General features: G+C 36.7%; 1 protein-coding gene across 3 annotated transcripts in view; it reads right to left on the minus strand.

The window, feature by feature from the left end:
• The window catches only part of LOC137632515 (uncharacterized), a 315,753-nt gene that overhangs the window by 1,738 nt on the left and 298,413 nt on the right, over window positions 1-15,602 (minus strand). For 2 of the 3 annotated variants that reach the window (XM_068364480.1, XM_068364479.1), the window contains 4 exons: window positions 13,330-13,438; window positions 9,362-9,585; window positions 4,463-4,621; window positions 1,023-1,348 (listed from right to left, as the gene is read on the minus strand). In XM_068364480.1, the coding sequence (XP_068220581.1) occupies window positions 1,023-1,348; window positions 4,463-4,621; window positions 9,362-9,585; window positions 13,330-13,438 (818 nt within the window). The remainder of the gene's footprint in view (window positions 1-1,022; window positions 1,349-4,462; window positions 4,622-9,361; window positions 9,586-13,329; window positions 13,439-15,602) is intronic. The other variant, XM_068364481.1, reaches the window with a different exon arrangement.

The following is a 15,602-nucleotide window of genomic DNA, read 5'->3' on the forward strand; positions in this document are numbered from 1 at the left end:
TACGCCATTTTGCATATTATGAGAATTCATTCCTTAAAGAAAAAGGCTTGTGAGGACATGAGTCAGTTTAACCCAACCCATTTAACCAACCTACTTCGTGTTCCCCATGTTACTTTTTCACAACTTATTTTGCTTTTCTAAAGCCCTTAATCCTACCCTTTCTACACCTACTATTCTTCTGACTAACTAACGACCCAATCAACCCCGCCCTTCTCATCATATACCCAAACCATCACAATCTTTGAGATTTGTTATAGTTATTGAAAAAAAATTTATATTATGATATGAGACACCTGCATGCAAGATAAATTACTTGAAATTACTTCATTTCAATCAATTTTAAAGTAAAAGAATAAAAAAAATTACTAACCTCATCAAAATTTAATGAACAACTAAAGTATAAACTTAATTTTCCTAAGAGGAATAAACATGTGAAAATGCGACTCTTATTAATGGTGGAAAGAAATTTCTAGTTACAAGTCATTGTACCATAAAATCATCATTGCCAAAAGATAAACTATTAGTACTGTACTTCTAACTCAACCATAATCATTTGAGAATTCATGAAGCTACTTTTTAAAACCTATATATTATATATGACAGAGCAAAAATACCACTGCCCCCCACCCCCCATACCCGAAAAAAAAAAAAAACCATACAAATATCAGAAGCACAAGAACAACAAAACTAACATATCAAAAAGATGAGAAAAACTCAAAATCTGGACAAAAAGAAGCAATGGAATGATATGTGCAATGAACTGTGGTGCTCTAGATATAGACTGTTCATCCATAACAGGATGATCACATACGAAAGATAAAATGAAGTGTTCGCATGCAACTTATAACAGCGTATGCATTATTCAAGATACAGACATTCTCAATAGAACAAAGAAATCAAGAAATGCTGCTTTCATGAAGCTTGCAAATCAACATCTCTTGCAACATTTCATAATATCAAAGTGCTGGTGCCATAAGAATGGTTTAATGAAGGCATACAGAACAAGATTTGCAGTTATTTACCTTATGGCTGTTCCCCAATAAATAGAATTAAAAAGGAAAAAAATTGTAGGAATCAAAATCCTACTCTTGACAAGCAAACCCATATTGACTTTGGGAGACTGCACCCTTCCATTTGAAAGCTGACCACAAGCCTTTAGTGAAGAATTGTCCTGGTCATCCCAACAGTTAGCTCTCACTTTAGTTGCACTTGTATGGTCTTGTCGTTGACCGACACTTATCTGGATAACACCAGACTGTGTTTTACCTCTGCCATTCTCCATTACTAAGGAACCTCCCCTGTTGCCTTTGCTCGATTTGATGGTCTTACAAGACCCAAATATAATCCTCTGGAAGATAGATTTCTTCACTAATCACTCAACTTTTAAGTTTTGATTATCATACGAATGTAAAATTATCGGTTATATTATGATACATTTTGCTCGTTTCTAAATTACTATAAAAGAAAAAAATAACACTTATAGTAGCACAAACAATACAACTGCTCCTTTTTGTCTCAAACATATTACATCATAATGACATAGTTTTAAAAAGCACAATAAGCAGAAAATAGGTTGAATATTTGTTCAGGAGTATGTGCATATACATGACACAGTATATGATAATATGGATACTTGAGGGCAAATTATATGAATGGTAGAATAAGGAAAATCTATCCTCTTTTATTGATATACAATGGAAGAGGGCTAAAAGCATGAATCATAGAAGAGTTAGAATTTCTCTTTTCTTTAAAAAAGGATATGAGAGAGAGAGAGAGAGAGAGAGAGATGATTATATCTGAAAAATATAGCAAATGTTAAGAAATTAGAGGGTCCAATAGGAAGAGTAGCCCAATGCACAGAAAGATATTGAGAAGTAAAGAATAAATTATAAAAAAAAAAAAATAGTAAGATGTAATACAGTACACAAAAGGTACTGTAGGTTACTTTTAAAAGATAATATAAATATATTTCAAATTATTATTACTACTAGTATTGTCATTAATATTATTTTCTTTTAAAAAATTAACATTTACATAAATCACCGTGAGAATCTACTCCAATAAAGTAGACTTGGGTAATTTACCATTACAGTCAACCTCTGGGGTAATAAGTGTGATGCTAAAGAGGCGTGGTTAATCCTACACCCTGGACAGTAACTGCTTGTTTCCAGAATAAAGCTCTGCTGATTTTTCTACTTCAAGTTGAACAATTGATTTGTGAATGGTTGTTCCTATACTCAATCTTTTTTTAATGAGGCGCATTTGCACTGACTCGCAGCGGTGCTCTTTTAGCTCGGAAAAAGTTTCCTAATCGCTGATTAGTTAGAATTATCTTGTCCAACCAATCAGCGAGCAGGACTCTTTTCCGAGCTAAAAGGGCACCCCTGCGAGTCGGTGCAAATCTGCCTCACTAAAAAAATTTACTATAGTATAATTTGATTAATCTACGACTGTTAAAAATATAATGATATCTCAATAACTCAAACCAGGGATTACAAAACGATTGAAAAAAAAATCACAGCAACAAGTCTTAAACAGCTTCCCAGCTGCTTCTGCTAAATGGCCTATGCAGTTGGTTGTTTACAAGTGTTCTGGTGTTTTGTGGGTGTGCATTGAAATGATCATATTGATTGATTGATTGATTGATTGATTTGAGGTTTTCTGGCATCCTGACATTTATCATTTGAACCTTGATAATCATTCATAATTTCAGCCATGACCACCAAAAAACGAAAATTAGTGAATTCAAGTATCATGTTATAAGAATGCACCAAAAAACGAAAATTAGTGAATTCAAGTATCATGTTATAAGAATGCAAGATAAATTGGATATGATCGACAGATATTACAAAGGGGGAGGAAAAGAAAAAAAAAAAGAAAAAAAAAAAATACTGCAAGCGCTTTAGGCCTGCCTCGGATATCTGTATCCAGCATCATCTATGATAAAGACTGCATCGTTCAACATGATGGTGAAAAGGTTATCTACAACTTGTACTAACAATGTGATAAGAGGTCAAATTTAAGATGAGAAGGAGCTCTTATTACCCCTTTCGAAAGAAAAGTAAACAAAACGTATTCCTATGAGTAAGTTGCTCATCAAAGAGAAGACCAAGTATGCCTAATCATTTTAGGACCTTCTTAGAAAATGCCAAACACATTGAAATTCAGGAAACTGCTCCTGCTGATAATGATGCTGTCAAAAAATTTCCAGAGATGTTAAAAAAATCATTTAAAAAATGTTTTTTGTCCATAAATCACCTTCACTGTCAAAGAGATGGACTTATTTTGGAAGTGTATGCCTGATTGCTCATTAATTTCAAAGGAGAAAAAATTATATCAAGAGTACAATTTAGCCAAATGTTAGGAGGTAACATCAACTAGCGACTTCAAAACTAAAGCAGCTGTTAGTCTGTCATGTTCTTAATCTGGGGTAATAGGATTGCCAAGATATGTGCCAGATTATCTCTATTGTCAAGCTTTGAAGTTCTTTATCCTCTTTATTTTTCACAACCTTCCTTATTTCAATGAGAAAATTTTATTCCCCTATCACAACACACAAGTGAGCAGTCTTACACAAGAGAAAATGGATAACTCATTAATATTTACCAAAGTGTGGATGGATAATGGTTAATTCAATATTTCTTTTAACCCGTGCAACTATTACTCTGAAATTACTTTAGCTTTGTTGGTTCTATAATCACTATGAACAGCAGATGCGTTGGGAGGACTAACACTTTAATTTCTTCTTGCTTGAACACACCCTATGCTAAATCTCTAATCCTCGTTCTGTGCTTAAATAATTCCTGCTTATCTTTCCTTTACCCTTCAGGAAGGCATCAGGAGGTTACATCCATGTTAGACAAGCTATAGGCAATGGTAAGAGATCCTTGCAGCAAAAATTTAGTCCATGTCCCATTTCTGCCTGATTTACTTTCAATCTATTTCCTTTAGATCTTTTCACGCTTGACTGCCGAGCTTCTTTAGCCTTTACCTAATTTTTCACCCTGCATTTAAAGACAAATCCTTCAGCACAGCCTTAAGAGTGGCTAAACTTTTGATTTGTTGGTCTGGTTGATTATTTCTGAACAATGTACACAGAATGTAATGAAATTATTCACATATCAAGCTACATTGACTTGCCTCATTCACATAAAATGATTGTGTTATACTGTAAAGTGCCTACAAAGGCACTGCTTCCATTATACAATCTTCATCGGATGGGACTAAATTTACATTTCAATAAATCCTGTAAACAGATTTTCAGTCCTATAAGACATTATGTTAACAATAAAATTTCTGACTTTGGCAAATCAATTATGCGTGTGATAGGATCCTCAGTATATTATACAAAAACCTTTAGAATTCAAAAAAAGATTTACAATTCATGCACACTTACACTTCCATGATAAGAAAAAGACAGGAAATATCGCTACTGTTACACAGCATAAATTTATCCACTTACCATGAATTTGTAGGCATAAGAGTCTTCTTCAAGTTCAAACTGTTCTGAGAAGTCAATTAGAGTTTGTAGTAGAACAACAATGAAGATCATAACAATAGCAAAGAAGAGCCATATGTCAACCAGTTTAAAGTAGGATGTCTTGGGCAATGAATTTGAGGTCTGAAATACAAGTAAAGCATATACTGTATAATTTCACACACCTTATACCAATATTAAACAAAAACATATCTTAAAATAGTCTAATTTTGTTATTACATAGGAACTATTTTCTACCAAGGTTGTTTATTTCTATGAACCTCCACTGATGTTCATATTGTTTCTTCTACATAAACTCTATTTAATCGATATTCACCTGTAATTCTTTTATAACTTTCCTATTTTCTTTCCCGTCAATGAACACATGTCCTTAATAAAGGAAGGAACACTCTAGTGTTAAGGAATCAAGAACTGATGGGCCAGTGTCTCTTTCCCCCTCCAGTTTCTTAGCAGTGTTCAGACACTTTCCAGATTGTTTGCTTATTACTGCGCATTAAAATGTATTCCCCTGGTTTTGTTAGCAATTTCTGCTTGAATTGTGCATAGCAATGGTTTCTGGGAGATCATGATCCATATTCCCTTTGTCATTGCAAGAGGTCCTTTGACTGGCCAGATAGTACTACAATGGACGGTTCATTTTCCTTTTGCCTAAACATACATCGAATAGTCTGGTCTATTCTTTCCACATTCTCCTCTGTCCTCATACACCGGACAACACTGAGATTATCAAGCAATTCTTCTTTGCTCAAGAAGTTAACTACTGCACTCTAATTGTTCAGTGGCTACTTTCCTCTTGGTAAGGGTACATGAGACTCTTTAGCTATAGTCAGCTGCTCTTCCAGGAGAAGGACACTCCAAAATCAAGCCATTGTTCTCTAGTCTTGGGTAGTGTCATAGCCTCTACCATGGCCTTTTACTGTCTAGGGATAGAGTTCTCTTGCTTGAGGGTGCACTCGAGCACACTATTCTATCTTATTTCTCTTACTCTTGTTTTTGTAACATTTTATAGTTTATACAGTATATGAAAGATTCATTTTAATGTAGTAGTAGTAGCAGTAGTAATAATAATAATAATGATAATGATAATGATAATGATATTGATAATAATAATGACAATAATAATAATAATAATAATAATAATAATAATAATAATAATAATAATACTATGAATTAAATAACCGTTGTGAAGAGAGCATTCCCCATGCACTATTTCTCATCGAGCATTTCCCTTACGGTATCTGACATGGAAAAGTACGTTTCAATGGTTGCTAATCATATTAACAGTTCAAAGCATAAAAAATAAACTTGCTGTTAGTTCAGGGAAAAGTCACTGAAAACTAGACTAGTTGATTATACAGTGGCAGGGTAACGAAAATACCAACATCCTCCACTTTTAGACAATTCATATAATCAGCCTACTTTTGATAGTGATAAGCTTAATAAGCTCTTGACATCAATAGCTTCCTTTATCAAATTTCAGAAGTCCAGTAATTCCTCTCTCAAAAGCAGTAACTCTGGTCCTACTGCCTCCATAGCAAAACTTAATTTAACTCCCGAAGTTGAGTCTCATGTTAATAGTGTTTCTTTCAGTGAGGGCTCTGAAAGTTTACTGCACAGTGCAGATTTGGATTCTTTAACTACTTTAGACATTTCTAAACCCTAGTAATGCTGTAATCCTAGTTGCTCTACTGTATAAAGGTTAAAGGTGTCTGGTTTCAGTTCCAGTTCCATCAGAATAGATGCTCACCAGAACGTCAGCCGGGCAAGCCCAACCCCCCACTATGGTGCCCTACCACAGCAGTAGCCTCCCCAGTAAACAGCTTAAACTCACGGCCCTGGGCGGGGATCGATCTCTTGCCACGCGAATGCGAGGTAAACACGTTACCACTGTACTATTTTGTGAGGTAGAAGATAGAGTGGGTAGTCTGGATTCTAATATCGCTCCAATCGCTGAAGTAAGCATTTCTAATCTATATCCTATTACATTACAGGTGGATGGTATACCATAGTGTATGATAGGCAAAAATTGAGACCATGAAAATTTGGCGATTTTCCCTATACCCGGACCTTACTCGTTTCACACTGAAAATGCAGAAAAACCCAAATGCCTTCTATATCATTCATAATTCTATCAAATAAAACTATACATGGACTGACCACCTACAGTATGTACCCATAAAATCTCTTTTTGAAATATTCTAAGGTGAAAACTGAGACCAGGAAAATTTTGAAATTTTTCAGTATGGGCTGCCCTCACTCGTTTCACATTGAAAATGCAGAAAAACTTAAATATCTTCAATAGCCTTCATATTTCAAACAAGTAAAATTAAACATGCACTGACCCCATATATACTCATAAAGTTCCTCTGTGAACCATTCTAAATTAAACTTACGACTGAACATTTTGAGATTTTTCAAGTATGCCGCCCTTACTTGTCTCCATTGAAAATCCAGGAAATTTTAAATACCTTCAATATCCTTCATAATTCTAACAAATATTAAACATGCACTGACCACATATATACCCATAAAATCTCTCTTTGAAGTACTGCATTCTAAGGCAAAAATTGAGACCATGAAAATTTTGAGATTTTTTATGTATGCGGTCCTTCCTCTTTTCACATTCAAATTGCAGGAAAACTTAAAATACCATCCATATCCTTCATAATTGTAACAGATAAAAGTAAATATGCAATGACCACATATAAACCCCAAAAATCCCTATTTGGGAACGATCGTGGTATGCATGACTACTTTTGTGAGTTCCTGTATCCAAGCTGAGTCTTTAGAAAAGGAGGTTAGCCCGATTGGGCTCTGGCCACAGGCACAAGCTACTTCCTTCCAAGATGAGTGGTTCACCAACCATCCACATGGCACTGTGACAGAATATGCTGAAGGAGCAGGAATATTCGTCAAAGGCTTACAAGAGCCGAGCATCTGAGCCGGTACTGCACACGCTGACGCGTGCACCAACAAGTGAGCGCTCACTACTGGATCATGTAAGGTGGCCACACGAGTCTGTATTGCATGCGTTGACCTGTGCCTCGTATTTGTCCTCACGAGAACGAGCATGCTCTGATGGCAAGCGAGGCATGACTGGTTTGGAAGAAAGTGCTTGCAGGTGTTGTAATGTACTTTCTATCCAATCCAGCGGAACTCCCGAGAGTACTCACCTGAAGCTCAAGGCAAGAGGGCTGCATGCGCACAAGATTCGTTAAGAATCGTGATGCTGCAGTGTCAAGGTAGGATATGCCCTTGGCTCAAGAGAGCCAGTGGGTGTGATCACCTGTAGGCCCCGAAGAGCCTAGTTCCAGAGAGCTGATGCGCGGCAGTGACAAGTCACGCAAACGCTTGTGAGCAGCTCAAGGGGAAGACTACTTGAGTAAGGTAGACCTCCCATGTCTGTGAGGGTGTGTACCATATGATCCCAAAGGGTAAGTAACTTCAAAGTTGGGGATTATGAAAATTCTCGGTCTGAGCGGACTCAGCGTGCGTGTTCATCACGGGAGGTTCGCACACTAGGCTAGAACTCAGCAGAGAGCCAGCCAGCAGAATACAAAGAGGAACTGTGGAGAAAGTTTCCACTAAAGGCACTAGGCAGAAGGGACTCCCCTCCGATGTCTTAAGATGGGGAAGGACTGAGGACAACTCCTGTGAGGCGAATGTGTGCTCCTGCTATGACCCTAGCTTCAACACCTCCAGGGGCCTTTCCTTTGTGGGGAACACAGAATACCCCAAGGAAGGCCACAACTGAAATAATTTATCAAGAGCAAGGGACTACCTCCGAGGGGAAGCCACCGCTGCTTTGCTAAAGGAAGAAACAGGGTCTTCCTTTCCCAATCGCCCTCCAGAGGAGGCCGAACGGAAGAGGCAGGTGGGAGAGAACCAGCTGCTGGAGAAAGAAGTTTGGATTTTTTCGACTTTAAGGATGAACTCAAAGGTGAGGGAGCAGAGATTTGACAGTAATTTCTGTCTTCTGGAACCATTATAAACGTTATAGATGCTGTCTGAACAAAGATCTTGGAGTAATTTTAATCTTTTGGGAGTGTTTTAGACTTCTTCTTGCATCAATTGTACCGCGCCCACTGGGAGGATAGCCATTCCTAACACTAGGAGCATGGAAAAGCCTCTGTGCAGGAGTGCCATCTGCACAAAGAAGAAAGCAGGTGAGATTTGTCTTCTTGTTCTACATTTAGGTGCCACAAAAAGCAGTCTGATATGCCAGCCAAACCCACATGCTCGCAGTCCTCAAGTAACAATTAAACCTGTAAAAGAAAAAGAAAGCAAACATATTTTAGAGGAATATCCGAGATATCTATACATCTTCGGTTCAACCGTAGCCAAATCAAAAGTGAGCTCAGTTTCTGGGTGAGTGTGTAAGTAGGTGGGACTGTCTAACCCCCAAACAAGCAGAGGGTCATTGAAACCTCGATTGAAATTTTTATGGTTAAACCAGCTATCGCTGAATTATCTCTCCTATGTAAAGAACTCAGGTTTGTTTTTGTGAAGGAATAAATTGTCCTTACTACTTTGACTTCAGAAACCACATCAATTAAATTACTACAGATTTAATTTAGATTATTAATCCACAAATTTCAAACACCCAAAAGACAAAAGGTTAGAAGTGTGATTTTCATAAAGACATTCTAAAGTACGATATACAAAGTCTTAACATTGGTACAGTAACTTGAGGCAGTGAATGTAACTTTATTAATAAAATAACATCATGCATTCCAAAATCCTTAAACTGATATCAAAGCAGGCAAAAAAACATCCAATTATAAAAAATATAGTTTCAGTTATAAGAATATTGCAAAATACATTTGACTTTTCACTCATAAAAACTTGTAATCTATAACTTACTTGAGTATATAATGAAGACAGGACAAGAAGTGAGGTTAGAGCCACCACAATTCTTGAGTTAAAATCATATGGATTGAAATAAAACGTAGCATAGGCCGTTATGATAAGAAATGTAGTTGGAATATACAGGGTGAGCATATAAAATCCATACCGTCGTTGGAATCGCACTTGCACTTCAATAGTTGAAAATTTACCTTCTGAAATTGTCTTGGTGCTCACTTCACCTGCAAGGAAAAGTAACATGAGTTTTCCCCTAAAATCTTTTATTTCCATACTTACCTATGAATAAATCTAACTTGTTATTAAGTGGAAGTGACATCTTGATAATTTTTAAATAAAACACCCTCAGAAGTTTACACATAAACACTTGTTATGAAACCAAATTTACCAGGATACTGTACTTTTATAATAACTCCAATTGGCCAAGACTGCCTAGGAACATTATCTTCACTTACTAACACCATAGACTCTTTCTTTAAATTATATTAAAATACAAAACCTTTAATGTTACAGGGCAAACTTCTTATATACCGGTCAAGATCGGTATGCTGATCGGTATGCTGAAGTATGCCATGGGTCCTGAGTGGATTAAGGTAGCAAAAAATTTTACTTTTACTGAAGCTGGAGATGACCAGAAATATGACATAGTTATTCAAAAATTCGATGAGTATTTCCAGCCAAAAAAGTTATTAAAGGCATATGTAACCAGATTCCACCAAAGGGTCCAGGGTCCCACAGAATCCTTAAATGACTACATAGCAGCCGTTCGCGAGCTCGCCTCGCAGTGTGAATTCGGTGCTACAGTTGAATCTCAAGTGTGCATTCAAATAAGTAATGGGGTCAGGGACAAAAAGTTGAAAGAAAAACTGTGGGAAGATGATTTATCATTAAATGACATTATCAAAAAATGTAACCAGTATGACCAGTTGCAGGAGACAAGGCGCATAACCGGCGAGGCTCAGGTCAACGCAGCAGCGTTTGGACGAGGAGGCGGTAGGAGCCGTGGTCGACGAGGCCGCCAGGGACGCAGTCAGAGCCATGCGCCGTCTCAAGGTCGAGGTCAAGCCCACCAAGGTCAAAGTCGAGGTCAAGCCTACCAAGGTCAAATTCAAGGTCGAGGTAGAGGTAATTTACAAGGCAGAGGTCGAGGTAATTTTAGTAACAGTAACTGTGGTAATTGTGGTCGTGGTCATCCACCGCGCCAATGCCCTGCCTTTGGTCAGACTTGTCATGCGTGTGGCAGAAAAAATCACTTTGCAAGATGTTGTAGATCAAACAGTGTTAGGTATGCAGATGAGCAGCCACAAGATATGCAAACAAACTATGAGCAGTTTAGTGACGCATTTAATACATTGAATGTTGGTTCAGCTGTTTACGCTAGTAATTCAGTATACATGTTGCACCCTAAATTTTTAGTCGATTTGCAAGTGCAAGGTTGTCAAACTATAAGGTTCCGTATTGATACAGCAGCAGCTACTTCTATTTTGGGTCGTAGGGCTTATAATAGTTTAAGTGTGAAACCCCCGCTGAAGCGTGGTGGTCTTCCTGTAAAAGGTTTGTTTGGTAAACCAGAATGTCCAGAGGGAATTGTTTCACTACCAGTTAAGTACAAAGATGTTTTGTATAATATTGAGTGTCAGGTGTACAATGAAGATGTTCCTAATTTGTTATCTGTAGCAGACTCTGTACGTATGAACCTGGTGAAACGCATTTTTAATGTTAATACTACTAATCTTTTGCTGCAGTATTCTGATGTCTTTAATGGTACAGGTAAAATCCCAGGTGATTACAGTCTCCAGATTGCCCCTGATGCCCAGCCTGTAGCCCTCAATGCCCGCCCCATACCCCACACCTGACACCATGTTACATCTTTAGGTTACGGATAAACCACAACAAGTGTAGATTAACTTGTACATACTATTTATTGAAGTTATTACAATGGCGCGTGGCTATGGAGTGCGCAGAATCGGTTGCGTTCTTCTATTACATTAAGGCGGGTGCGTTCGCATATATAACACATGCCATAGTAAACTTCCACTGAGGAGCTACTGGGCCATAATGTTGCTGCAATACATGAGAAGCATTAACTAAAATTTTTGCAATGTCATAATAAAATATTGAATGAATACCATGCCTTGATGTAACTCTACAGATGGCAAGAAGACAATCTGGCAGAAATAGAGAATCGTTAAGGTTAACCCTTTTACCCCCACGCTATTTGGAAATTTCCAACCCTTAACCCCAAGGGGGTTATTTTTTCCCCAGCACATTTTGCAGTATATATTTTTTTAAATTGCTTTAAAAGCCTTAATTTTTGTCATAGAGAGGTCAGGTTGGTCTCATTCTCTTGGAAAATGCCTGAATGCCTCAAAAATATGAAAAAAAAAATTTTATAGCATTTTTTTTGCAAGGACGTACCAGTACGTCCTTTGGGGGTAAAAGGGTTAAGCTCTAAATGTACAGAATGTTCAACAGCACATGTAAAAAGTAAAATATACAACTTTTTGGAGGGCATGCCAGCACAAAACAATGGACTGGCATAATCACCAGTTATAGTAAAGGGATGAACAGATTCAACTTGTAGTTCAGGAAGAGGAGCTACAGCTGATGACAGGCCTTAGAATCTTGCCTGCAGCAAGGCACACATTCTCTACTAACAGCCTTGGCTAACCTCAAGAGTCGAACAATGCAATAACTATTTCTCAAAGTAAACATAAGGGTAGATACCCCAGCATGTTTTAAAAAGAAAGTGTTGAAAGCAAACCAAAACCTTCAATATATGAGTTGGAGGAAGAATAATAGGATGCTTGCTTTCATAGCACAGATATGTGAACTTTAAATGACCTTTTTCAAAAGACTACCATTATTCAAAAAAGGGTCTAACTTATTTAGAGGGCTCCCTTTGTTAAGCTGCTGAAAAAAAAAAAAAATTCAGACTTGTTTCTCCTATTACCTGATGAATTCCTTACCTGCGGGAGGGACTCAAAAGGAATACAGTACTAGCATTTAAATTGCATTGGTTGAACTTCAGAACTTCAAACTTGCAATGAATGTTTTTATATTGAATAGGGTGACATAAGTCTCTTCATAGCTTATATACGACAGATCTATTCTAATATTGTTACTAATTACAAGATATTTTTTCTTTATTCATTACTTCTCATATACTGTATAGTTTATTCATTTCATTATTTTCTTTCCTCCTTGTTGGAGCCCTAGGCTTGTAGAATCCTGCTTTTCCAACCAGGGTTGTAGCTTAGCTAGTAATAATAAAAAATAATAATAATAAAGAGGACAAACTGTACTTCATTCATTATTTTAAATGTTCCAATACTATACCATTTGTCTTTTAATCACCTTCCCCTTATCTTTGGGTACCGGTTCACCTCCGATGAAGATCCCTAAAATGTTTTTGAGAGCTTTAGTGACCTTAGCATGCTGCTTCTTTTCTATATTGATAGCAGGCAGCTTCAACATGTCAATTCCTAATCAATAATTCATCTCTATTTACTTTTGGTTATCAATTATTTTGTTTTATATTTACAGAATTGTATTTATAATTTAAAATACATACTCTTTGATAAGCTAACTTCATATCAAAAGAAACTGTGGCTACAGTATTTACCCATAAAGAATCTAATCTCAGTTAAGAAATGACAGTTTTATTCAAATTTCATTACATTTAGCCGGTAGGTACCTATATAAAAGCAGTGGAGTATTTCTACTTTAGTACCAATTTTCATCAACACTATATATGGCCATTAGCTGATTCCCAAAGGGAATCTTCTGGCTAGAATCGAAGATCATCCCAGACCACTAGGCTGCATTTTGTTGTTTCCCGACATGATACACTACCTGGATCTAAATGCTTCCCTTCATAAATTTCCCATGAGATATTTTCCAAAATCTTTTGAGCTAAAATACAAGAAATATATAAAAACTTTATGAAAATTTTAACTTGATCTTACCTATGCCATATTCAATTAGATTGGGAGACCCTGTATAATTAGCTTCCCATGGTACCAGCTCCATGTATGAAACCGTAGCAGAGACCAAAGTAAATCGAAGACCACAAACCTGAAAAACATATACATTACTGTACAGTAGTTTGTGATAATGTTATATGCATAATGATCATTTGCAAGAACAGTAAACAATTATTCAATGGGTAAGTATGAACTATATTATCTATAGTAAATCTATTATTTCTATTCCTTTACTGGAAGAAAAATTTGACATAAGGACCAAACTATTTCTTCCTAAGCTGGCATGGTAGACACCTCAGCAAGAGAGAGAGCCACTGGCATGTTCCCTTTCTCCAGCCTCACATGTAAACAATGAAATTCCTTTGGTAAATAATTCAACCAACTTCCTAAGGATAATACCACTACCAGGAAAGGGGATGATCTTTCCATTAACTTTGGGCAATTACTAGAATAAGAAGTTCTATTATAAAAAGTTTATTTTAAGGTGTCTTAATCAAAATCAATGCGCTGCATACAACATTACCTTAAAAAGGGGTTAGTTGTAACTACCTTATATAAAAATTAATTTGGCTTCCAAACAATTCCATTACCAAATCATTGCTATGCATGATAGCGAAGGGGCTCTAATGGGGTATATGAACCATGCTCACCCAAGAGAGACAGTTTACAAGACAGTACGAAATACTTTGACACCAAAAAATGTGAAGACACCCTCTAGTCTATAGAATCAAGAACTTTACTATCCCTAAATCTAGCAAACCCTACTCACTTCCTTACCCTATTACTATTGACTTTGAAAATTCAATGAAAATAGACACACCTGGAATCTGAAGTTCTAGGCTAATTCCTTGATGTGAATTCCCAATCTAAAAACTCTTTCCTGTCCTGGAAGAGGGAAAAGTACTTACTTGGAGTCTTGACTCCTATCTCAATACAGACTCCAAGTTAATCTGAAGAGATCTAAACCTTAATCTTGTATGAGGAATGAGCTTATCTGGTGAAGACAGTCATTATAAAGCTCATCCACCAGTGGACTGACAGACTCTCTGATGTTCAAAACTCCTTAATGAGGGACAGGAATTCAAGGAATCTCTTTGCCGGAGAGGACCAAAAATAAAGGGATACTAAAGCTCAAAAATAAACTGACACTATCTCAATCCCTAAATATATAATTATCTGAGTATGAGTCAGGAATGATTTTAGGAGATTCACTTTTACTACTGGAAAAAGGACAAGTAAAAGTATCTCATGATTTATTTAGTCATCTAAATATATCAGGACACTGATTCCAAAGCATGGAGAATTGAATTGATACACTCTAGTTCCCAACTCAAATAACAGATATTTCCTGGAATTTTGGTTAATTGGACCATGTAAATAGACATCCTGAAGACCTATGGAGAACATTCAAACCCCTCTTTAAATACTAGCTAACACCGTTGAAGAAGTCTTCCTGTAAAATTTATGTTATTGCTATGTACTGGTTTAGTCTTGAAACACAGAACTATATGTCATTTTTGGAACCAAGGAAATGCAGTTGTTAGACCTCTTCCATAACAGACTTCACTTTTGGATGAAGTACTATAATGAAAATTGTACCGTGTTTTAGCAAGAATGGTACAATACTGCAATTTGAGGTTGAGAAGTACTGGGTGTATTGTTTCCTTTCCTTAGTACATCCAAGATCAATGGGTCTGGTTGAAGTCGGGCCACAGCGAGCCTCCCCTCCATCCCCTCCACCCCGTGGTACTTGAAGATGTAATCTTACCTCTTCTGCCTTACCCGTGAGAAAGGCAAGTGTCTCCTTTATATGGAGTTGTTTGACTGCCTCTTGCCTGAGCTTGCTTTGAAATTACAGGATGTGCTGTAAATGTAATCCTCGATATCTTATCATGGTGTGACAGCATATACCGTAGTTCATTGATTTGAAAGTTTATTCTTCATTTCCTATAATCACCAAACCACCTCTGACACTCTCACTACTCAGAACTCCAAGACATGAAGTATTTTTTTGGGAGTAGTGATGACATCATCAAGTAATGTCCACTAAGTACTAAAGTAATAAAAAAATAATATAAAAGAAAAATATATAAGAATTCTTCCTGTCAACCACAGGAACTGTTCAGGTGTTACCAATACACTTTAATTAAGGAGTATAAAAATATGGTCTTCCTTATTGAGAATCAAATTCCCATAACTTTTATTCATATCAGAAGTTGAATCTGCTATCATTGTATCCAAACTTTAACCATTCT

Source organism: Palaemon carinicauda, chromosome 41, assembly GCF_036898095.1.
Source record: "Palaemon carinicauda isolate YSFRI2023 chromosome 41, ASM3689809v2, whole genome shotgun sequence".
NCBI classification, from domain to species: Eukaryota; Metazoa; Arthropoda; class Malacostraca; order Decapoda; family Palaemonidae; genus Palaemon; species Palaemon carinicauda.